Here is a 21,170-nt window from a genome sequence, read left to right on the forward strand (position 1 = left end):
ATGAATGTTACCAGTAAGGGACAAAGGACTTCGTGTTACTCCAGATGTGATACCCGTAGAAAATCACATCATCAGCTATTTAGTATTCTGTTTGGGAATGCATAGTATGAATGTAATTATGAGGAAGCATCCAGAAACCCCTAAAAAGAGAGGTTCTACTATATAAAAGGAAAGTGGTGTTGCCGCATCCTTCCAATGTGTCAGTCATAAAACGCAACAGAAGGCTGTGGAAATGTTCCTAGATAAAAAGGAAGCTAATGGAAACCCTGGTGGTGTAGTGGTTAAGAGCTATGGCTGCAAACCAAAAGGTTGGCAGTTTGAATCCACCAGGCGCTCCTTGGAAACTCTATGGGGCAGTTCTGCCGTTTCCTAGAGGGTCGACTTGATGGCAATGGGTTTGGTTTTTGTTTTTTTTCAAAGTTACATAATAACTAAATATAATACCTGATCCTAAACTAAATTATATACTGGAGAGAAAAAATGCAATAGGGACACTGTTAGACTGACTTACAGATTTGGAATATGAATGGCAGATTAGATAAATGCATTCTATCAATAATACATTTACTGAAATGGATGAGTGTATTGTGATTATGTAAGAAAATATCCCTATTTTTAGGAAATACAGGACATATTAGGGAGTATATGGGGTAACGGGTTATGACGTATGTAATGTTCCATTGAGTGGTTCTATATGTATGTGTGGAAATACTGGTGGCGTAGTAGATAAGAGCTACAGCTGCTAACCAAAAGGTCCTCAGTTCAAATCCATCAGGCACCCCTTGGAAACTCTATGGGGCAGTTCTACTCTGTCCTATAGGATCGCTATGAGTTGGAATTGACTCGACTGCAATAGGTTTTTGGTATATGTATGTGTACTTGTGTGTGTGTGTGTGTGTATAGAGACAGAGAGAGGGAGAGACAGACAAAGACAGAAACAGAGAGTAGGCAAATAAAAAAGCAAATAGGGTAACATGTTAATAATAGGTGAATCTTGATAAAGATTATGCATATATTTTCTGTGTTATTTTTGTTCATGCAACTTTTATATAAGTTTGAAACTGTTTCCAAATAAAAAGATAAAGAATAAGATTATCAAATGCTATATTTCCTAAGAGTTCATATTTTCTCACTCTATATATACATATGATACTATTTAATACTAATATGTTTGTGTAATGTAATTGGATTTCTAAACTACATGATTATAAGATTTTAGATTTATTAAGGTATTTAACAATATTGGTGAGTTAATTGAATACATATATTAAGGAACCTTGTCAACTCATGTAATTTTATTACATAAAAGAAACTATCTTAGATCATATAATTTTTAACTTAATATCTTGTAGAATATTTTAAACATAAAAATTGTCCATATGTTATCAACAAGAAGCTCATGTTGTGATGATTTTTTTTCTGCAGGTAATGTACATAATGCATTGCTGTATTAATATATAGGTGATTTTACTAAAAGCTATTTATTTTATGGTTTGATGGGTATAAATATTAATTCATTTACCACATTGAGACGTAAATTAAACTCCAGATGTTATATTACTAAGAAGACAGCTTTTAGCTTTCCTCTGTTCTTCGCTAGAGATTTGTACCTATGAAATCAATCACACCAGCTCCTGGCACATATAATGAACCTCGAACAGCTCTCAAGTCCTTGAAGAAAACTTTAGGACTGAAAAAATCTGCATTTGGTCAAAGTGCTGCTCGATTCACACAGGAATCCAGGACAGAGGAAATGCCAGGTTAGCAATTAATCCATATATTTCTACTGTTGAGCTTTATTAACTTAATATTCTTAAGATGGATGCATCAGAGAGTGCAATTTCTTTTGTCGTTGCTGTTATTCTATATAGTTAGTGTTGTCATTTTAAACCAACAGATTTTTTTTTTTTTTAGCATTGACTATGCACTAAACATTTATTGTTAGGTGCTGTTGAGTTGGTTCTGACTCATTGTGACCCCATGTACAACAGAACGAAATGCTACCCAGTTCTGCGCCATCTTCACAATCGTTGCTGTTTGAGCTTGTTGTTGCAGCCACTGTGTCAGTCCATCCCATTCAGGGTCTTCCTTTTTTTCGCTAACTTTTTACACTACCAAGCATGATGTGCTTTTCCAGGGACTGATCCTTCCTGATAATATGTCTAAAGTACATGAGATGAAGATTTGTCATGCTCGTTTCTAAGGAGCATTCTGGCTGTACTTCTTCCAAGACAGATTGGTTCCAAAGTCCGTGGTATATTCAGTATTCTTCTCCAGCACCCTAATTCAAAGGCATCAATTCTTCTTTGGTCTTCCTTATTGATTGTCCAGCTTGCATACATATGAGAAGATTCAAAATACCATGGCTTGGGTCAGGCATACCTTAGTCTTCAAAGTGACATCTTTGCTTTTTAACACTTTAAAGAGGTCTTTTATAGCAGATTTGCTCAATGCAATATGTCGTTGATTTCTTGACTGGTGCTTCCATGGGTGTTGATTGTGGACCTAAGTAAAATGAAATCCTTGACAACTTCAATATTTTCTCTGTTTATCACTAAACATAGACAGATAAAAATAATTTACAATTTTAGTAAGATTTCAGTTTAATATGTCATGCATTTTAATTGTAGCTTTCTGCTGTTTTCCTTCTGCTATTCCTAAGGTTTTCGCAGACCAATTCTTTCAGAAGCAGACTACCAGGTCCTTTTTCCTAGTCTGTCTTAGTGTGGAAGCTCTGCTGAAATCAGTCCACCTTGCCCTACTGGTATTTGAAATATCGGTGGCATAGCTTTCAGCATCACGGCAACATGCAAGCCACCGCCGTATAGCAAACTGACAGACGCATCACAGATGCAAATCTGCTGCAAAACACCTCTTTAAAGTGTTAAAAACCAAATATGTCACTTTGAGGACTAAGGTGTGCCTGACTCAAGGCATGGTATTTTCAGTTGCCTCCTCTTCAGTGATAGTCTTTGCTGGCTTATTTTGTTGCTTTGAGTGGGGCATCCTTGTTTCTCTGTATGTCTTGTGACATTTTTTTCTTTTTTTTTTTTGTTGAAAATGGGACATTTGAATGATACAATACAGTAGTTTTAGAACTTAGGTTCTCCAGCTTTCTCAGAGTTTGCTAGTTTTCTTTTTTATTTCTTCCTTTCTCTCTCTCTTTTTTATCCTTTCCTCTCTTTATTGGTTAAGGTTTGGTAGTTAGTGACTTTTTCAAACTATTTTTTTACAAAAATAAGTAGTGGAAAAACCACTGGAGAAAAAACCTCTTGGCATCTTTGCAGACTGGCTCTAGCTGTGAAAATCCTTAAGCAGCCTTACATTGAGCTGGGAGATCCACCCAAGGAGAAAATGTAGGATTACCTCTGATGTTTTCTGGATGTGTATGTTGCTCTGGACATGCTTGTGACTCTGAATTAAACACACTTAGGTGTCTTTAAAGGAGCCCTGGTGGTGCAACAGTTAAGTGCTTAGCTGCTAACCCAATGGTATGTGGTTCAAACCTACCATCCGCTCTGCAGGAGAGAAGATCTGGCTCCTGTAAAGATTACAGTTTAGGAAACCCTATGGAGCATTACTACTCTGTCCTATAGGGTTGCTGTGAGTTGGAATTGACTTGATGACACACAGCAACAACAGCAGGTGCCGTTAAGTGCCCCAATTTCCCAATGAAATTCACTCCCTGGCATTTTCGCCCTGGCATCTCTATCACCCTCCTTTGCCCCAGGCAGCCATGGGGTTCTTTGCTCACTTTAGAGTGAGTGCCCAATCTGTGTCTGACGTTCTTCCACCACAGCGACCTCCAAGATGGATAAAACAGAAATAAGCACTTTGTTTTTGTCCTTCGAGTAGTTACTCAACTGATTAAGGCAGGTAAACATCAGATCGCATTAATAAAATACTCTCTGCTCACCGAGAACTAGAGGCTCAGCCCCAAAGCTGGCAATGTAGCTGACACTTCTAGCCTGCTGCAATGGGGGTAGGGGTGGTGTTTAAACCAGCATCAAGAGAAAAGTCTCAAAGTCTTGTACCATTCTGCAAGTCTTTGCCTTGCTGCTGTCATCTCCCAGCTATTCACAAGCATTCCAACAAGGCGAGCAGTGCTGTTTTTCTGCTTATATTTTTACTTGCTCTGTGTGAGGAAGGGAACATTTGGAGCTTCTTACTCTGCCATCTTGATTCCAGTATTTGTCTTAATGTGAAGAAGAGATTTCTATACTTAGTTTTCCTCTTCAGGAATAAAGTATAAGAAAAGGATAATTAACCTACCTATTTATGTTTTATCATGATATTTTCTTATTTATTTAATAAAAATCAAGTGGTGGGTTTTACAATAGCTAATTGAAGGTGGCATAGTGGTTAAGAGTTCGGCTGCTAACCAAAAAGTTGGCAGTTTGAATCCACCAGGCGCTCCTTAGAAATCCTGTGGGGCAGTACTACGCTGTCCTGTGGAGTCGCTATGAGTTGGAATTGACTTGATGGCAACGGGTTTTTTTTTTTTTTTAATTAAAGGTGAGGCAGTTAATGTAATAGAAGCTTGAGTTATTTAATTAAAGTTTTCATATGGTCTGAAGGTTATTGGATATTTGTAGTATAGACTTACCACTTGGTAGCTATGGTTCTTAACCTTCCCTAATGATTAAATAAAGTAAAATTAATAAAAAGATGCCTAATTTCAATTTATCCAGATGATTAACAGCAAAGTTATATTACTACAGTAACTGCTAAGACTTGTGTAATGTCAGATATTTCAAAGAAGATATTTCTAATTGACTGAATTTTACATATTTTAATATTTTTATTGGTGCTCTTTCTAAAAAAACTACTTAGTGTAAAATTTCTCAGTTCAAAAGAAGTAATTAAAGGAATGTTTATTCTTAGTTTTGATATTCTTCATAATTTTAGGTCCTGGGTTTTATAATATCTTAAATAGCACTATAGTTGACAATGTTAAAAATATCTGCTTGGAGAAAAAAGGGAAAAGTGCTTTTGGATCTTCTGTTCCTCGAACATTTTTCCTGGTTCAGAAAGAAACTCTTATTACTCCTGGTCCTGCTGATTATCAGGTAATATGTGAATAGTAAAATAATATTTTAAAGCCTAATACCTAGTCCTTAGTGTGGTTCTTCAAATTACTTGTGATATATATGGCTCATTAGTATAAGTCATAATATTATTGAAATTATCTATATATGGTATCTTATGGTTTAAGACTAAAAATTAATTTGGTCCACAGCTGTTTTATAAATAAAATAAAATAAAATAAAATAAAATGGATCTCTCTTTTTTTTAAATGTCTTTGAAGATCTCATACCTACTTCTTTAAACACTTATCTTCACTTTAAGATTGCTTCACTATTTCGTGGGAGTGAATTTAGCTTCAGATGAGGTCTTCTTTAAGTTTTCTCTGATGCGTTACCATTTTTGTGGGGAAGTCTTACACATCTTTCATTAGATGCTTTTTGTCTTGTTTTTTTAAGTTCTATTGCGAATGGTGCCTTTTAATTTTTTTTGTTGTTAAGATTTCTGTTATTGTTACAAGGAAATATATCTTTTAGATTTGTTTCGCTAAGAGTCCATAATTCTTGTCAAATTTAACGATTAATTTTTACTGATTTATTATTAGTTTCTTCTGGATTTTCCACAAGCAAAATTATGTCATCTGTGAATAATGTCAACTTAGTCTCTTTTTTTCCCCTCAAATCATTTCACTTTCTATATATTTTTCTGGCCTTACTGCACTTACTACTCCTCGAAGTAGAGTCGACCTTAATAACATGGATGGAGTCAAGCTTTTGGGACTTTCATTTACTGATGTAACACGATTCAAAATGAGAAGAAACGGCTGTAGACATCCATTAATAATATGAATGTGGAATGTACGACAATGAATGTAGGAAAACTGGAACACATAAACATCAAAATCCAAAGCATTAGTGAGCTGAAATGGACTAGTATTGGCTACCTCGAATCAGACAATCATATGGTCTACCATGCCTAAAATGACATATTGAGGAGCAATGGCATCGTGTTCGTCGTCAAAAAGAACATTTCAAGACCTATTCTGAAGTACAATGCTGTCAGTGATAGGCTAATATCCATATGCCTACAAGGAAGACCAGTTAATACAACTGTTATTCACACTTATATACCAATTACTAAAGCCAAAGATGAAGAAATTAAAGAATTTTACTAACTTCTGCAGTCTGAAATTGATCAAACATGCAAACAAGATGCATTGATAATTACTGGAATTTGAAAGTTGGAAACAAAGAACAATGGTATTTGAAAATATGACTTTGGTTATAGAAAGGATGCCGGAGATCGCATCATAGAATTTTGCAAAACCAATGACTTTATTGCAAATATTATTTTTCACCAACTAACCTTGCTGTATCCTTATATCCTTGCAAATATTTTAAGGGGAAACAGGCCGTATGTTTTGAGGCTCCTCAAATCTGTAATTTTGTCATTTTGGCCCAACAAAACCACAATAAACTGGTTTTTCAGTTTCTCAGCCTTTTGCCAGGCCTAAACCCAGATTCATATCCTGTGTTGCCTGTTATCAAAAAATGCACAGGGGAAATGCAGCTGCAGATTGATAGCTCACCTCTCAGAAGTTCTAACCTCTCCAGAATTTGAGATGCTTTTATCTATGATTACAGCCTTGGGAACCCTGTGGGGCAGTTCTGCTCTGTCCTGTAGGGTCGCTATGAGTCAGAATTGATTTGATGGCAATGGATTTTTTTTTTTTTTTCGGTCTGTGATGCTTCCACAACTCTAAACTTTTAAACAAAGACTTTTATTTTATTTTATTTTTAATTTACTTCAGGCAGAAATGTGGTCTTCTGCAAACTACTCATTTCCTCTAAAGCCAAAGTCTTCCAATGAGTTATTCATTTCCTGGACTTGGTACTTTTTATGCTCTAAACAGTAAAAAATTACAAAATGCTTTAGAAATTCTCATGTTATAATTTTTATTATCACCTACATGGCTATAATAAAATTATTATAAAAGCAATTTTTTTTCAACTTCAGTAAATGTGCATAACAACCCTGTGAAATAGTGTTGGCTCAGATGCAATATACTTGAAGACTTTCATATTTTTACAAGATATGACTGTGATTGCCTGTTCTGCTTTGCAAGTGATAACATTTACTTACTTTCTTTTGCGTGGCTAAGTAGGAATTATATCATGAGGAAAAGAGTGGAAAAGGGTCAGCTTCAGCACTTGGGGTAGAGAGGCTGATAGTTTCAAAGATACAGTATACGAATGATGAGTTTTTAGGAGATGAATGTTACCAAAAATATAAGCAAATATGGAGAGAGATTGGACTATTTTCTGCTATGTATCACATTTTGAAATATGAAATATGAATATCAAATTCTGAAATAAAAACAGTGGGGTGCATAAAAACAGGAAAATAAATCCTCATCCTTTTTCTATATACAAAAAATGTTCCTGCTGACTATACACTTCAAGTTACTAAAGTACTAAAAAAAGTACTAGAAATGGCTAAATTGTGTGATGAATCAGAAAGAGTATAATATCATAAGGATTAATTGCTAATTAAATTTTTAGATCTCAGTCTCGGTTAGCTAATTAATACACATCTTCAATGCATATAAGGCATTTTGATATTTAAGAGAATATTTGTTATTTTTCTGAGAAATTTTGTTAATCCAGGATTGTCATGTAACCAAGTTAAATTATTATTATTATTATATTTTTATTCATGTATTGATGATCAGGTATTATCAAATAGTTCTATATAATTGGCCAAGTATCTTATGCTCATATATTATTGAGATCACTGTCTGCTGGTTATGAAACAGAACAAGAATTTATGTATGAATTTAATATTAGAGTATAGCTAATAATTCACTCTTAATATATTTAAACAGTGTATTTAGATCCATCTCATTTACCTAGCGGTTCATAGAATTAACTATTTTTCTATTTTAATATCTCATTGACTGAAAGGTTTTTACTTCCATATCCTATTTTAAGAATTTAACTTTTTAAGGAATATGTGTTTATCACTATTTAATGATAGAGCAATATTGCTGAGCTTTGCTGCAAACTTATTATTTACAATGCCACTTGTATTGCTAAAAATAGTAAATGATACTCTTTTTTTCCCCTCCTTTTACACTAGTTCTTTTTTTTTTTAACATGCTTTTTGGAATTCACAGGTCAGTGGAAGTCCTGACAAACTACCTAACTTGACTAATCAATACGCTGCATTCTTGTCAAGAACAGAAAGAACTAATAAACTATTAAATACGGTAAGAAGACGCCTCTATAATCAAACCTATTTTTAATACTGGCATCCTGGATGGGATTGTATAATATAAACATTATATTAGGCCTGTGAGTGGTATTCTGGTAGCCTGCTGTGACATCTTTGGCTATTATGAACACGTCTATATTTTTAAAGTTCAACAAAATCTTTGAGGCTACGCAGAAGCTCAGCATTGCTCTGTGAGAGAGTATTACATGGAACATCCCCATAGGGTCAGAGAACATTCATTCTAAGGACATATAGGAAACTGAAACTTCCAGGGGTCGGAAGGTTTACTTTAGGTTTAAGCCAGTTTACTTGTAAATGTAATTTTTTTTTCCATTTCTAACTTGAATCCATCTGGAAACCTAAATCCTCAGTGAATTTTTCATTCCTGTTAATCTGCATTTTAAACGATGTTGATATATTTTCAAAAGAATTTCCATTTATTAAAGAAACGTCTCATATTGAGTAAACTGAAGATGGTAAAGTAGATGAAATTTAAAAATCAATACTTGACTATTTCATTCAGATTAAACTTAGTAAAAGATCAAAATAAAATTTACAGTTAAGACATTAGAGTTAATGATGGCACAATGTAGCCTTGTGTGCACAAGGTGTTGTTAAAATCAATTTGTGTAGAAATTGGACTACCATTGTAAGATGTTTTTAAAAATAACAAATTACAAAACGGGATCATCAACTAGGTTTTAAAATGCAGTCAATTAACCAGAGCAGTAGCATTGCTTGCTAACTGAGGCAATGCTAAGAATTGATGTGATATTTTCAATAGTAAAATAACTGGTACAAGATTGTTGTTGTTGTTAGGTGCTGTCCAGTTGGTTCCAACTCACAGCAACCCTGTGCACAACAGAACAAAACACTGCCCGGTCCTGAACCATCCTTACAATCATTGTTGTGCTTTGAGCCCATTGTTGCAGCCACTGTGCCAATCCACCTCGTTGAGGGTCTTCCTCTTTTCTGCTGATCCTGTACTCTGGCAAGCATGATGTCCTTCTTCACGGACTGATCCCTCCTGACAACATGTCCAAAGTATGTAAGATGCAGTCTTGCTATCCTTGCTTCTAAGGAGAATTCTGGCCGCACTTCTTCCAGGACAGATTTGTTCGTTGTTTTGGCAGTCCATGGTATATTCAACCATTTCAGGAGGTAGCATATGATCAGGAACAGATGGTACAGAAAGAAGATGTCCAAGCTGCATTGAAGGCATTAGCAAAAAACAAGGCTCCAGGAATTGATGGAATATCAATTGAGATGTTTCAACAAATGAGTGCAGCGTTGGAGGTGCTGTCTCGTCTATGCCAGGAAATTTGGAAGACATCTACCTGGCCAACTGACTGGAAGAAATCCATATTTATGCCTGTTTCCAAGGGAGGTGATCCAACCAAATGTGGAAATTATCAAACAATATCATTAATATAACACGCAAGGAAAACTTTGCTGAAGATCATTCAAAGGCAGCTGCAGCAGTATAACAATAGGGAACTGCCAGATAATCAGGCCAGTTCAGAAGAGGACGTGGAACCAGGCGTATCATTGCTGATGTCAGGTGGATCCTGGCTGAGAGCAGAGAATACCAGAGGATGTTTACCTGTGTTTCATTGACTATGCAAAGGCATTCGACTGTGTGGATCATAACAAATTATGGATAACATTTTGGAGAATGGGAATTCCAGAACACCTAATTGTGCTCATGAGGTGACCTGTAAATAGATCAAGAGGCAGTTGTTCAGACAGAACAAGGGGATACTGAGTGGTTTAAAGTCAGGAAAGGTGTGAGTCAGGGTTGTATCCTTTCACCATACCTATTCAATCTGTATGCTGAGCAAATAATTCGAAAAGCTGATCTATATGAAGAAGAATGGAGGATCAGGATTGGAGGAAGACTCATTAACGACCTCTGATATACAGATGACACAACCTTGCTTGCTGAAAGTGAAGAGGACTTGAAGCATTTACTAATGAAGATCAAATACCACAGCTTTCAGCATGGATTACACCTCAACATAAAGATAACAAAAATCCTTGCAACTGGACCAATAAGCAACATCATGATAAATGGAGAAAAGGTTGAAGTTGCCAAGGATTTCATTTTACTTGGATCCATAGTCAACACCCATGGAAGCAGTGATCAAGAAATCAAAAGATGCATTGCATTGGACATATCTGCTGCAAAAGACCCCTTGAAGTATTGAAAAGCAAAGATGTCACCTTAAAGACTAAGGTGTTCCTGACCCTAGCTATGGTGTTTTTAATCTCATCATATGTTTGCAAAAGCTGGACAATTATTAAGGAAGACAGAAGAAGAATTGACACCTTCTAATTGTGGTGTTGGTGAAGAATATCGAATATACTATGGACTGCCAAAAGAATGAACAAATCTGTCTTGGAAGAAGTACAGCCAGAATGTTCCTTAGGAGCAAGGATGGCGAGACTGCATCTTTCATACTTTGGACATGTTGTCAGGAGGGATCAGTCTCTGGGGAAGGACATGATGCTTGGCAAAAATACAGGATCAGGAAAAAAGAGAAAGATCCTCAACAAGATAGATTGACCCAGTGGGTCCAACAATGGGCTCAAGCATAACAATGATTGTGAGCATGGCGCAGGATCAGGCAGTGTTTTGTTCTGTCGTACATAGGGTAGCTATGGACCAACTCAATGGCACCTAACAACAACAACAACAAATGAAATGTGACAGTACAATAAATGATTTTTGTGACTTAAAACACGGGAGATATGAATGTCTTAAGATCTCAGACATTGTAAAGGATAGAACTTTTTTTTTTGTTATTAACTTTTATTGAGCTTCAAGTGAACGTTTACAAATCAAGTCAGTCTGTCACATATAAGTTAATATACATCTTACTCCTTACTCTCACTTGCTCTCCCCTGATGTGTCAGCCCTTCCAGTCTCTCCTTTCGTGAAAACTTTGCCAGCTTCCAACTCTCTCTATCCTCCCATCCCCCCTCCAGACAGGAGATGCCAAGACAGTCTCAAGTGTCCACCTGATATAATTAGCTCACTCTTCATCAGCATCTCTCTCCCACCCACTGTCCAGTCCCTTTCATGTCTGATGAATTGTCTTCGGGGATGGTTCCCGTCCTGTGCCAACAGAAGGTTTGGGGACCGTGACCGCCGGGATTCCCCTAGTCACAGCCAGACCATTAAGTATGGTCTTTTTATGAAAATTTGGGGTCTGCATCCCACTGATCTCCTGCTCCCTCAGGGGTTCTCTAGGTTTTTTACTGATTAACTAGTAGATAAGAACTGCTTTAGGTGAAGGGAAGGACAACACTCAATACATGGAAGGTCAGCTCAATTGGACTGGACCAAAAGCAAAGAAGTTTCCGGGATAAAATGAATGCTTCAAAGGTCAGCAGAGCAAGGGCGGGGGTTTGGGGACCATGGTTTGCGGGGACTTCTAAGTCAATTGGCAAAATAATTCTATTATGAAAACATTCTGCACCCCACTTTGAAATGTGGCGTCTGGGGTCTTAAATGCTAACAAGCGGACATCTAAGATGCATCAATTGGTCTCAACTCACCTGGAGCAAAGGAGAATGAAGAACACCAAGGTCACACGACAACTAAGAGCCCAAGAGACAGAAAGAGCCACATGAACCAGAGACCTACATCATCCTGAGACCAGAAGAAGTAGTTGGTGCCCGGCCACAATCGATGACTGCCCTGACAGGGAGCACAACAGAGAACCCCTGAGGGAGCAGGAGATCAGTGGGATGCAGACCCCAAATTCACATAAAAAGACCATACTTAATGGTCTGACTGAGACTAGAGGAATCCCGGCGGCCATGGTCCCCAGACCTTCTGTTGGCACAGGACAGGAACCATCCCCGAAGACAACTCATCAGACATGAAAGGGACTGGACAGTGGGTGGGAGAGAGATGCTGATGAAGAGTGAGCTAATTATATCAGGTGGACACTTGAGATTGTGTTGGCATCTCCTGTCTGGAGGGGGGATGGGAGGATAGAGAGAGTGGGAAGCTGGCAAAATTGTCAGGAAAGGAGAGACTGGAAGGGCTGACTCATTAGGGGGAGAGCAAGCGGGAGTACGGAGTAAGATGTATGTAAACCTATATGTGACAGACTGACTTGATTTGTAAACGTTCACTTGAAGCTCAATAAAAGTTAATAAAAAATAAATAAAATTTTGCACTTCCATGTGTTTTATGAATAAAATCTGTCCTAACTTTGAAGGGGCCACAATAGCAAAATGATACATATTCTATGTTATCTCTGAGGCTTCAATTATGCTACATCTGTGGCATCCCAATCTGATTCCTATGTTTTATATGAAACAATCCCTGTTTAGTAGTTTATGTGGGGGTTAAAAGAGTGAAAGATTAAAAATAATGTGGAGATGATCATCCAAGTACCTTCAGTGCTGCCATTTAAGGTCCTTGACGACAACATGACTACATAGACCACCTATATGTATGGTGTAAGTATGGTGTAATAATGATATTAATGCCTAATGCCTTTAAAACCTCTTTACAATAAATTCCTGACTAATGAAATATGGCATTTAGAAATTGACTTCAAATGCCCAGTTGGCTTACTTAAGATGCACATATCTATTAAGAATAAATCTTTTTTCAATATATTTAAAGATAAGAAAATTCACATCTATTTTCAGTATTACCTTCACTGATGCTGTAGCCTGTGATGCTAAATTCATTTACAGAAATCTGAAATCCCTGATACGGCTAACAGTTATCTTTTGCTCAATTTTGAACATTAAAATTTTATTTTATGCAAAATGTATGCTAACAGTCCTGTTAGGGATTAAAAAAATATTTTATTGTTTTAGGTGAAAGTTTACACAGCAGATTAGTTTCCCATTTAACAATTTTTATACAAATAGCTTTGTGATATTGGTTACAATTTTCACAATGTGGTATCAGTTATCTATTGCTACATAACAAATTTAGCGGCTCTTTTTTTTCTTAGTTTCCTGGTGCTGCTGTAACAGAAATACCATGTCTTTAAAGAACAGAAATTTATTTTCTCACAGTTCTGGAGGCTAAAAGTCCAAATCAGGGCCTTGATCATGTTGATCCCTTCCTTGTTGGTAGCCCCAGGCATTTCTTGGTGATCCTCACATGGCATTTGTCTTTCCTAGTTTGTGTATATATTTCTCTGTGTCTATGCTTTTTTTTTGAAACATTTTATTGTGGTTTAGGTGATAGTTCACAGACCAAATTAGTTTCCCATTCAACAATTTATACACAGCTTGTTTTGTGACATTGGTTGCTATCTCCTCAATATGTCAGCACTTTCCCCACTTCCTTCCTGGGGTCCTTGTTTTCATATGCCCAACTTTCCTACGTTCTAAACTTTTCTTGTGGGAAAATACTGCCCCTTTGGCCTTGTATGGTTAGTTGTTCTGGGGGAGCATGTTCTTCAAGGGTGTTGTTCACTTTATAGGCCTGTCTACTGTTTGGCTGGAAGGTAATCTCCAGGAATGGTTTCAGTTTCAAGTTTGAAGGGTAACTAAGGACTGGTGAGAAATTTTTAGGGGCAGAAAAATTCATTTTTATCATTACGAATGTCTAGCGAGAAAAGGCATTTTTCCATAACATTTAAAATATAGTCACTAAGTAACATCATATTAATATCACCAACACGTGTATACAGAGAACAAATTTGGAAAACTATGGTAGGTTCATATAAGTTAAAATGATATCAGTAGAAAAATGGAAAAGGAGGGGAAAGGAAGGATAGTAAAAAAGTCCAGAGATGTGAAGAGGAGTATAAAGAAGAGAGACAATGGGAAAAAGAACTACTCATGTTTTCTTCTGTCATTAATTTCTAGTTTCATACCATTATGGTCAGAGAAAATACTTTGTATGATTTCAGTTTTCTTAAATTTACTGAGGCTTGTTTTGTGGTCTAACATCTGGCCTATCCTGGAGAATGACCTGTGTGCACTGGAGAAGAATATGTATTGTGCTGTTGTTGGGTGGAGTATTCTATAAACATCTAGTAAGTCTAGTTTGTTTATCACGTCATGCAGGTCTTCTGTTTCCTTATTGACCTTCTTTCTAGATGTTCTGTGCATTATTGAGAGTGGTGTATTGAGGTTTTCCACTATCGTTGCAGAACTGTCTATTTTTTCCTTTCAGATCTTTCAGTATTTGCTTTATGTATTTGGGTGCTCCTGTATTATGTACATATATTTTTATAATTGCTATCTCTTTTTGAGGAGTTGATCCTTTTATCATTAGATAATCTTCTTGTTTGTCTCTTATAACAGATTTTGCCTTGGAGTCTATTTTCTCTGATACTAGGATCATTACCCCTGCTCTCATTTGTTTACTATTTGCATGGAATATTTTTTTCTATCCTTTCATTTTTAATCTACTTGTGTCTTTGAGCGGAAGATATGTTTTTATCGTATAGATGGATCATATTTTTTTATCCATTCTGCTACACTTTGCCTTTTGATTGGAGCATTTAGTTCATTTACATTACTTTAATTAATGGTAAGGAAGGACTACCTTTTGCTACTTGTTTTTTGTGTAACTTATGCCTTCTTTGACCTTTTTTTTTTTTTTAACCTCAATTGCTACTAATTTTTGTATTTTGCTGCTTTGTTGTAGCGAGCTATTTTGATTCACTTCTCCATTTCTTTTGTGCTTGTGTGTATGTGTGTGTGATATCACAGCCTGGGTTAAACCGATACCAACTTAACTTCAACAAGGTATAAAAACTCTATACTCAGGTTTTTGCGCCCCATTTATGTTGTTATCTCAATCACATCTTTATGTATCATGTACCCTATAACATAGATTTATACTTTTGTATATATGTATATGTGAGTATATATATAACCCACTGCCGTCGAGTTATATGTATATATAATTATTTCAGTTATCAAGTAAGAATACCTTAAAACTTGCCCTTATTTTTGCCCATGAAATTTCCTTTACCAGAGATCTTTTGATATGCAGCTTCAAGTTTCTTTTTAATGTCCTTTTTTTTCTGTTCTGTCTAAAGGACTCCTTTTAGTATTTCTTTAGGAGTGGCCTTGTGGAGATGAATTCCTGAAGCTTTTGTTTGTCTGTGAATGTCTTAATTTCACTGTTATTCTTGAAGGACAGTTTCACCAGATCAAGTATATCCTTTTATCATTAAGAATATAAAGCAGGGGTTGCTTTTTTGAGTAGTACCTTACCTCAAAGAAAGAGTATATTTAACTATAAAATATTGAATGAGCCTGAGAGAGATGAAATGCTTTTCAAGTTGGCATATAATCAAAATGAAACACTTGATATTGTTTACATAAAAGTGACTAGAAAAAGCATTTATACTTTGCACCTAGTCTAATTGCAGTGTTTCTGTGCCTAGGATTTCTGAGATCCAAGACTTTTTTGAGGTAATTTCTCTCTTCTGTATCAATATGGTTTGTTAGGTGTATCTTTACATGTATATACATTTTTGTTGTGGATTGAATTGTGTCCCCCAAATATATGTGTTGTAAATCCTAACCTCTCTGCCTATGGTTATAATCACATTTGGGAATGTGTTGTCTGTTAATGTTAATAAGGCAGAATTAGTCAATCTCTTACAAAATATAAAAGGAGCAGATCAAGCGAGCCAGGTTGGGGGAAGATAGATTTCATGCCACATGAAGATCACCAGGGAGCCGAGGAACAAAGACCTTCCCCAGAACAGAGAGACAGAGAGAGAGAGAGAGAGGGAGACAGAGACAGAGAGAGACAGAGACAGAGAGAGAGAAAGACTTCCTTGGAGCTGGCACCCTGAATTTGGACTTTTAGCCTCCTAACCTGTGAGAAACTAAATTTTTGTTTGTTAAAGCCACCCACTTGTGATATTTCTGTTATAGCAACACTAGATAACTAAAAAAAAACCAAATCCAGTGCCGTCGAGTCGATTCCAACTCATAGCAAACTAAGACAACTTTTAATCTTAAATTCATTGTATTTATTTGAAAATGCTACTTTGCGTGTTATTTAAATTTTCCATCATATTTTAAATTTTTCTTAGCCAAGTGAGATAGATCATGCTCTTACATAAAAAAAATGGAAAAAAAGAAAGTCTTAATTATTATCTAGTGTTGAATTTGCATTGTGATTTTTTAAATTTGTTCTACTGTTTCTAAAACTCTTTCTGACCTAGCACTTTACTTTCCTCGGGATCATCTCGCCTGTGCTTTGTGTAGGTTAGTATAGTATAGTGATGGCAGTCCGCTGTTCCTGTGCTTCTTATTGTGCTTCAGAGAATCCTTAGGTTAGTTTTGTTTGCCTTAGAAGTTATTTTTAGGAATATATAATAAGCATCAAGTTAACTGAGATAAGAATTTGCTCTCAGGTAAAGGATTACTATTTAAATACCCTATATAGAGGAAGATTTTCTTGCATGTTTTTATCAAGTATTGTATATCCAGTTCAAATAAGTCATTTCAAAGATTTAATCTTGCATGTATAAGTCTAATCTCATAACTGTGGTACCTTTTGAAGATTTTGTTTTAGCACTATGTTCTAAAAGTACAGGTGAGTTTGAATATTCTCATGATTTGCAATTTTGTTATTTTTGATTAAAATAAACACTCAAAATCAGTAAGCAACCTAAAAGTAATATTTTTATAAATATTACAGTTTTTCTTTAACTTGTTCATTTAAATTTGGTTACTAAATTTGAAATATTCACACTTAAATTTCAAAGTTAGCATCAGATTTTTACCGAACATTTTGGGTTTTATGTGTGTACTAGAAAGTTTGAAAAATTTGTAACATATTGATTTTGTCTTATTTTGTTACATTTAACAACATGATGAATGCCTCTATATTGAATGAGATTTTTGTTATTTAGCCCATAGCATATAGATGAATGAACCAATATTAATAATCCTTGGGAAGATACAGAACTTGAAATTACCTGTCACTATACATTATAACCTTAATAGAGAGTTTCAGGCTACTCTCTGCTCACTGCACCCCTGAGGTGTAGGAGCTCTTCCAACGGTCAAGGGCACAGTAGGTCATTTTGGCACTGGCCCACACTCTCTTGACCTCTAACGTGTCCAACTTCGTAGCTGACATCCCTACCTGAATTTCTAGTAGATATTATTTCTAATTTTACTTTACCCCAAACGAGTCAATCCTTTCACTTGTTTATTTATGCTAATTTAGGACAAATGTGTATACATTTTGTAAAACATAACACACTGATGAACTTATGCAGAGAAAGTTTTGAAGGAAGTAAACTTTGAGATTATTCTTAAAGTTAATTTAATGGGTTGGGAGAGATGAACAAAAAAAGAATCATTTGTTAACTTCCCAGGACAGTTACTTATCATTTTTCATTTCCTTATCCTGTTTCTATTATGACTGTCTGGATTTCCCTTGAAGCTTCAATTTTGCAAATTCCCTTCAGGATGAAGCTTATTTTGAATATTATTATAAAATATCTGCTATATTGTCACTATTCTTGGAAGGTACACACCATTGTGAATTTATTTTGAAAAACAGCTATTTGTTAGAAGCTAAAACACACTTAATCATAAAGGTACTCCTTTCCTCTTTAGCATTTTGTTATTGGGTCATTATTACAACTAGATTTTTCCATTTACTGGCATATCCAAAATTATATGCCAATTGGTTAGGCCAGTGTTTCTCAGCCTGGCTTAAAAAGTTACTTAGAATCATCTAGAAATCTTAAAAAAAAATACCAATGTCATGGTCCTGTTTCAGATGTTATGAGTTTATTGTTGTGGGGTAGAACTAAAGTATTTGTATTTGCTCAGGTTCCCAAAAATATTAAGGCAGGTGCACGTTGAACACCACTGACTTGAAATATCCTATGATTTACACTCAACTTTATTAATGTTAGCCCTCCCTTACTCTCTAATTACTGCCAAGAACTTTTCTGTTTGCTCATTCACTCATTCATTCAAACATTCAAAACATACTTGTTGAGAGTCTACTATGAGCAATTCTAGGTGCTAGGAATATAAAACCCATTGCCGTCGCGAGCCGATTCCGACTCATTGCAACCCTATAGGATAGAATGGACCTGCCTCATACAGTTTCCAAGGAGTGCCTGGTGGATTCGAACCGCTGACCTTCTGTTTAACAGCTGTAGCTCTTAACCAGTATGGCACCAGGGTTTCCACACAGAGGTGAACAAAACATACACGATATTTGCCCTCATGAAATTAACATTTTACTGCAGAGGAGAAAGGCAGTAAATGAAAAACTAAATAAGTGAATTTTTGTTGGCATTAAGAGTCAAGAAGAAAATAAACAGGATGCTGTGAAAAAGAGAAATGGCCTAGTTATGTGGTGGATTGACACCTTAGATAGGGAAATGATGTTTGAGTTGAGATCTGAAGACGGAAAAGAAGCCAGTGGTGAGAAGAGGCGAAGGTAAACTGATCCAGACAGAAGTCTATAGCACCAGAGCTCTAAGGAGGGAAGGAAAGACTTGGCACATATGAGGACCAGAAGGGAAACCAGATGGGTGACTTTCAGATAAGAAAAATCAGATCTCATTTGAATCATGTTCCCCCAAAGGTAATGTGTCATTTCTGTCTGGCTGATTCCAAGATTTTTTTTTCCCGTCTTTAATTTTTAGAAAGTTTCGATTTACTCTGGTTTATCTTGTTTGAGGTTCTTGAAACCATAGTTTTATATCTTTTGTCAAATTTTGGAAGTTTTTAGCCATTATTGTGCGAAATATTTTTTTAGCCCTGAACTCTTTGTCCTTTTCTTTTGAGACCCTGATGACACAAATGTTAGACTTTTTGGTATTTTCCCATAGGTTGCTGAGATTTTTTTTTTTTTGCCATCAATAAGGAAATTACTTGTTTTTTAAAAATCCAAATTCTGACATTGTTCAGAAAAATTTAGCAAATTAATTAATTGTTATAAAGTTGCTAAAACTTGTTCACTGAGACATTTTGACTTGTATCATTGCTTTATGTCCTCACATTTATGTTAAAAATTGACACGTAAATGAAAATGAGAAAACTACCAATACCTGGTTTCTGTCCTCTACTTTTCCATTTGTAATCAGATACTTAGGTACCTTTTGACTCCATGGGAAAAAAATGTCTAACATTCAGAACTACCAGTAACAAGAAGAAGTTAATTTTTCTTTTCCTTTTTTTTTGAGAATGAAATATTTCACAGCATAGCAGATTCTTAAGTGTGTTCTCCACCTATGCGGCATGCTAGCTGGATGTCTTTTGGCACAACTGTTACATGTTTGGGATGGATAGGACACAGGTTGGTGTCTTAAAAAATGCCAACCAGATAGACGTCACTTGCTTCTTGCAAAGTACGAATAGCTGCATCCTGGAAGTGCAGGTCTATTTTGAAATCCTGAGCAATTTCTCACCCCAGATGCCAGAAGGGAAGTTTGTGAATCAGTTGTTCAGTGGGCTTCTGATAGCCTCTAATTTCATGGAGTGCCATAGTACCAGGCCTGTCCCAGTGCTATCGAGTCAATTCTGACTCATAGAGACCCTGCAGAATAAAGTAGAACTTACCCCATAGGGTTCCCAAGGCTGTAAATCTTTTTTAGAGAAGCAGACTGGCACATCTTTGTCCTGTGGAGTGGCTGGTGGGTTTGAACAACCAACCTTTTGGTTAGCAGCTGAGCACTTTAAGCACTGTGCCACCGGGGCTCCTACCAGACCTGTTAATAAGAGATCTCTTCACCCTTCCAATAGAGGATGAACTCTTGAGAGTGGCTTTTGTAGACAGTGGCTTCCTGGATCCTTTACCAGCAGTGGTTTTGCAGGCAGACCACTTTGTGTGAGCTGTGGTATAGAGACCTTACTTACCCACCTTCTCCTCTGGCTGGAGCTCAGCGAGCTGGAGACAATACTGGCCCTGTTAATTTTTAAAATCCATTTTTTTCCTTTTGTTGTTCTTATTGAATAATTTCTCTTGATCTATGTTCAGATTTACCGATTTTTTCCTCCGTCATCTCCATTCTGCCATTTAGCCCATTAAGTGTGTTTTTTATTTCAGTTATTATATTTTTCCATGATAAAATTTTCATTTGACGTTTCTATGTATCTTCTAGATATTTGCTAAGAGTTTTCAATTTGTTTAAAGAATGTCACGATTGCTTGTTGGAGCTTTTGTATGATAACCTGTTTTAAAATCATCATCATCAGATAATTCCAACATTTGTTCCATCTTGATGTTATTATTTGTTGATTATCTTATTTGATATGAAATTTTCCTTGTTCTTTGTGAGCCATTTTATATTTTCAGAATTAAGTTATGAAATTCTAGTTTCTACTTAAATCTTCTATTTTAGCAGACAGCTAATTTGGGTTTAGAACACACATCTTGGGTCACTCTTGTGGGTTGTGATTCTATGTCAATTTAGTTTTTAAAGCCTTTTCAGTGATATTTTATTCTTTCCACTTTGGGTGCTACACAGTGGTCCATTTGAAACCTCGACATTGTTTCACATCATATTTCTATTCTCAATGCTTTTGCTTTGTTGATTTTGCTTGGTGTCACACACGAGCCGCTTGGGGTTATACCAAGAACTTCATACACTGATTTAAACAGTCTTTTTCTTCCGGTTCCTCCTTTCCATAATTCTTCTCACTTACGCACACACTTTAGCTAGGAGGAAGCAAGGTCCTGCCTTTTTGCTGTCAGTACTGAATCCAGGGTGAGATTGTTTGACAAGGCCCTGCCCCATAGTCTCTGCACCACCTAGTGGGGAGTGGAAGTGGTGCTGTCTTACTGGTATAGGCATGGATGGTCAACAGGGCTCAGCCGCAGTCTCTGCAGCACCTGATGGAGAAGAAGCAGGGTGCAGCTTCTCTGGAGGAGAGCAGATATA

At 36.2% G+C, this 21,170-nt stretch overlaps 1 protein-coding gene across 1 annotated transcript in view; it reads left to right on the plus strand.

The window, feature by feature from the left end:
- STPG2 (sperm tail PG-rich repeat containing 2) overlaps positions 1-21,170 on the plus strand; it is a 391,925-nt gene that overhangs the window by 167,854 nt on the left and 202,901 nt on the right. The window contains exons 6-8 of the mRNA XM_049887070.1: positions 1,601-1,760; positions 4,909-5,069; positions 8,183-8,293. Of these exons, the coding sequence (XP_049743027.1) occupies positions 1,601-1,760; positions 4,909-5,069; positions 8,183-8,293 (432 nt within the window). The remainder of the gene's footprint in view (positions 1-1,600; positions 1,761-4,908; positions 5,070-8,182; positions 8,294-21,170) is intronic.

Source organism: Elephas maximus, chromosome 5 (assembly GCF_024166365.1).
Source record: "Elephas maximus indicus isolate mEleMax1 chromosome 5, mEleMax1 primary haplotype, whole genome shotgun sequence".
Lineage (NCBI taxonomy): Eukaryota > Metazoa > Chordata > Mammalia > Proboscidea > Elephantidae > Elephas > Elephas maximus.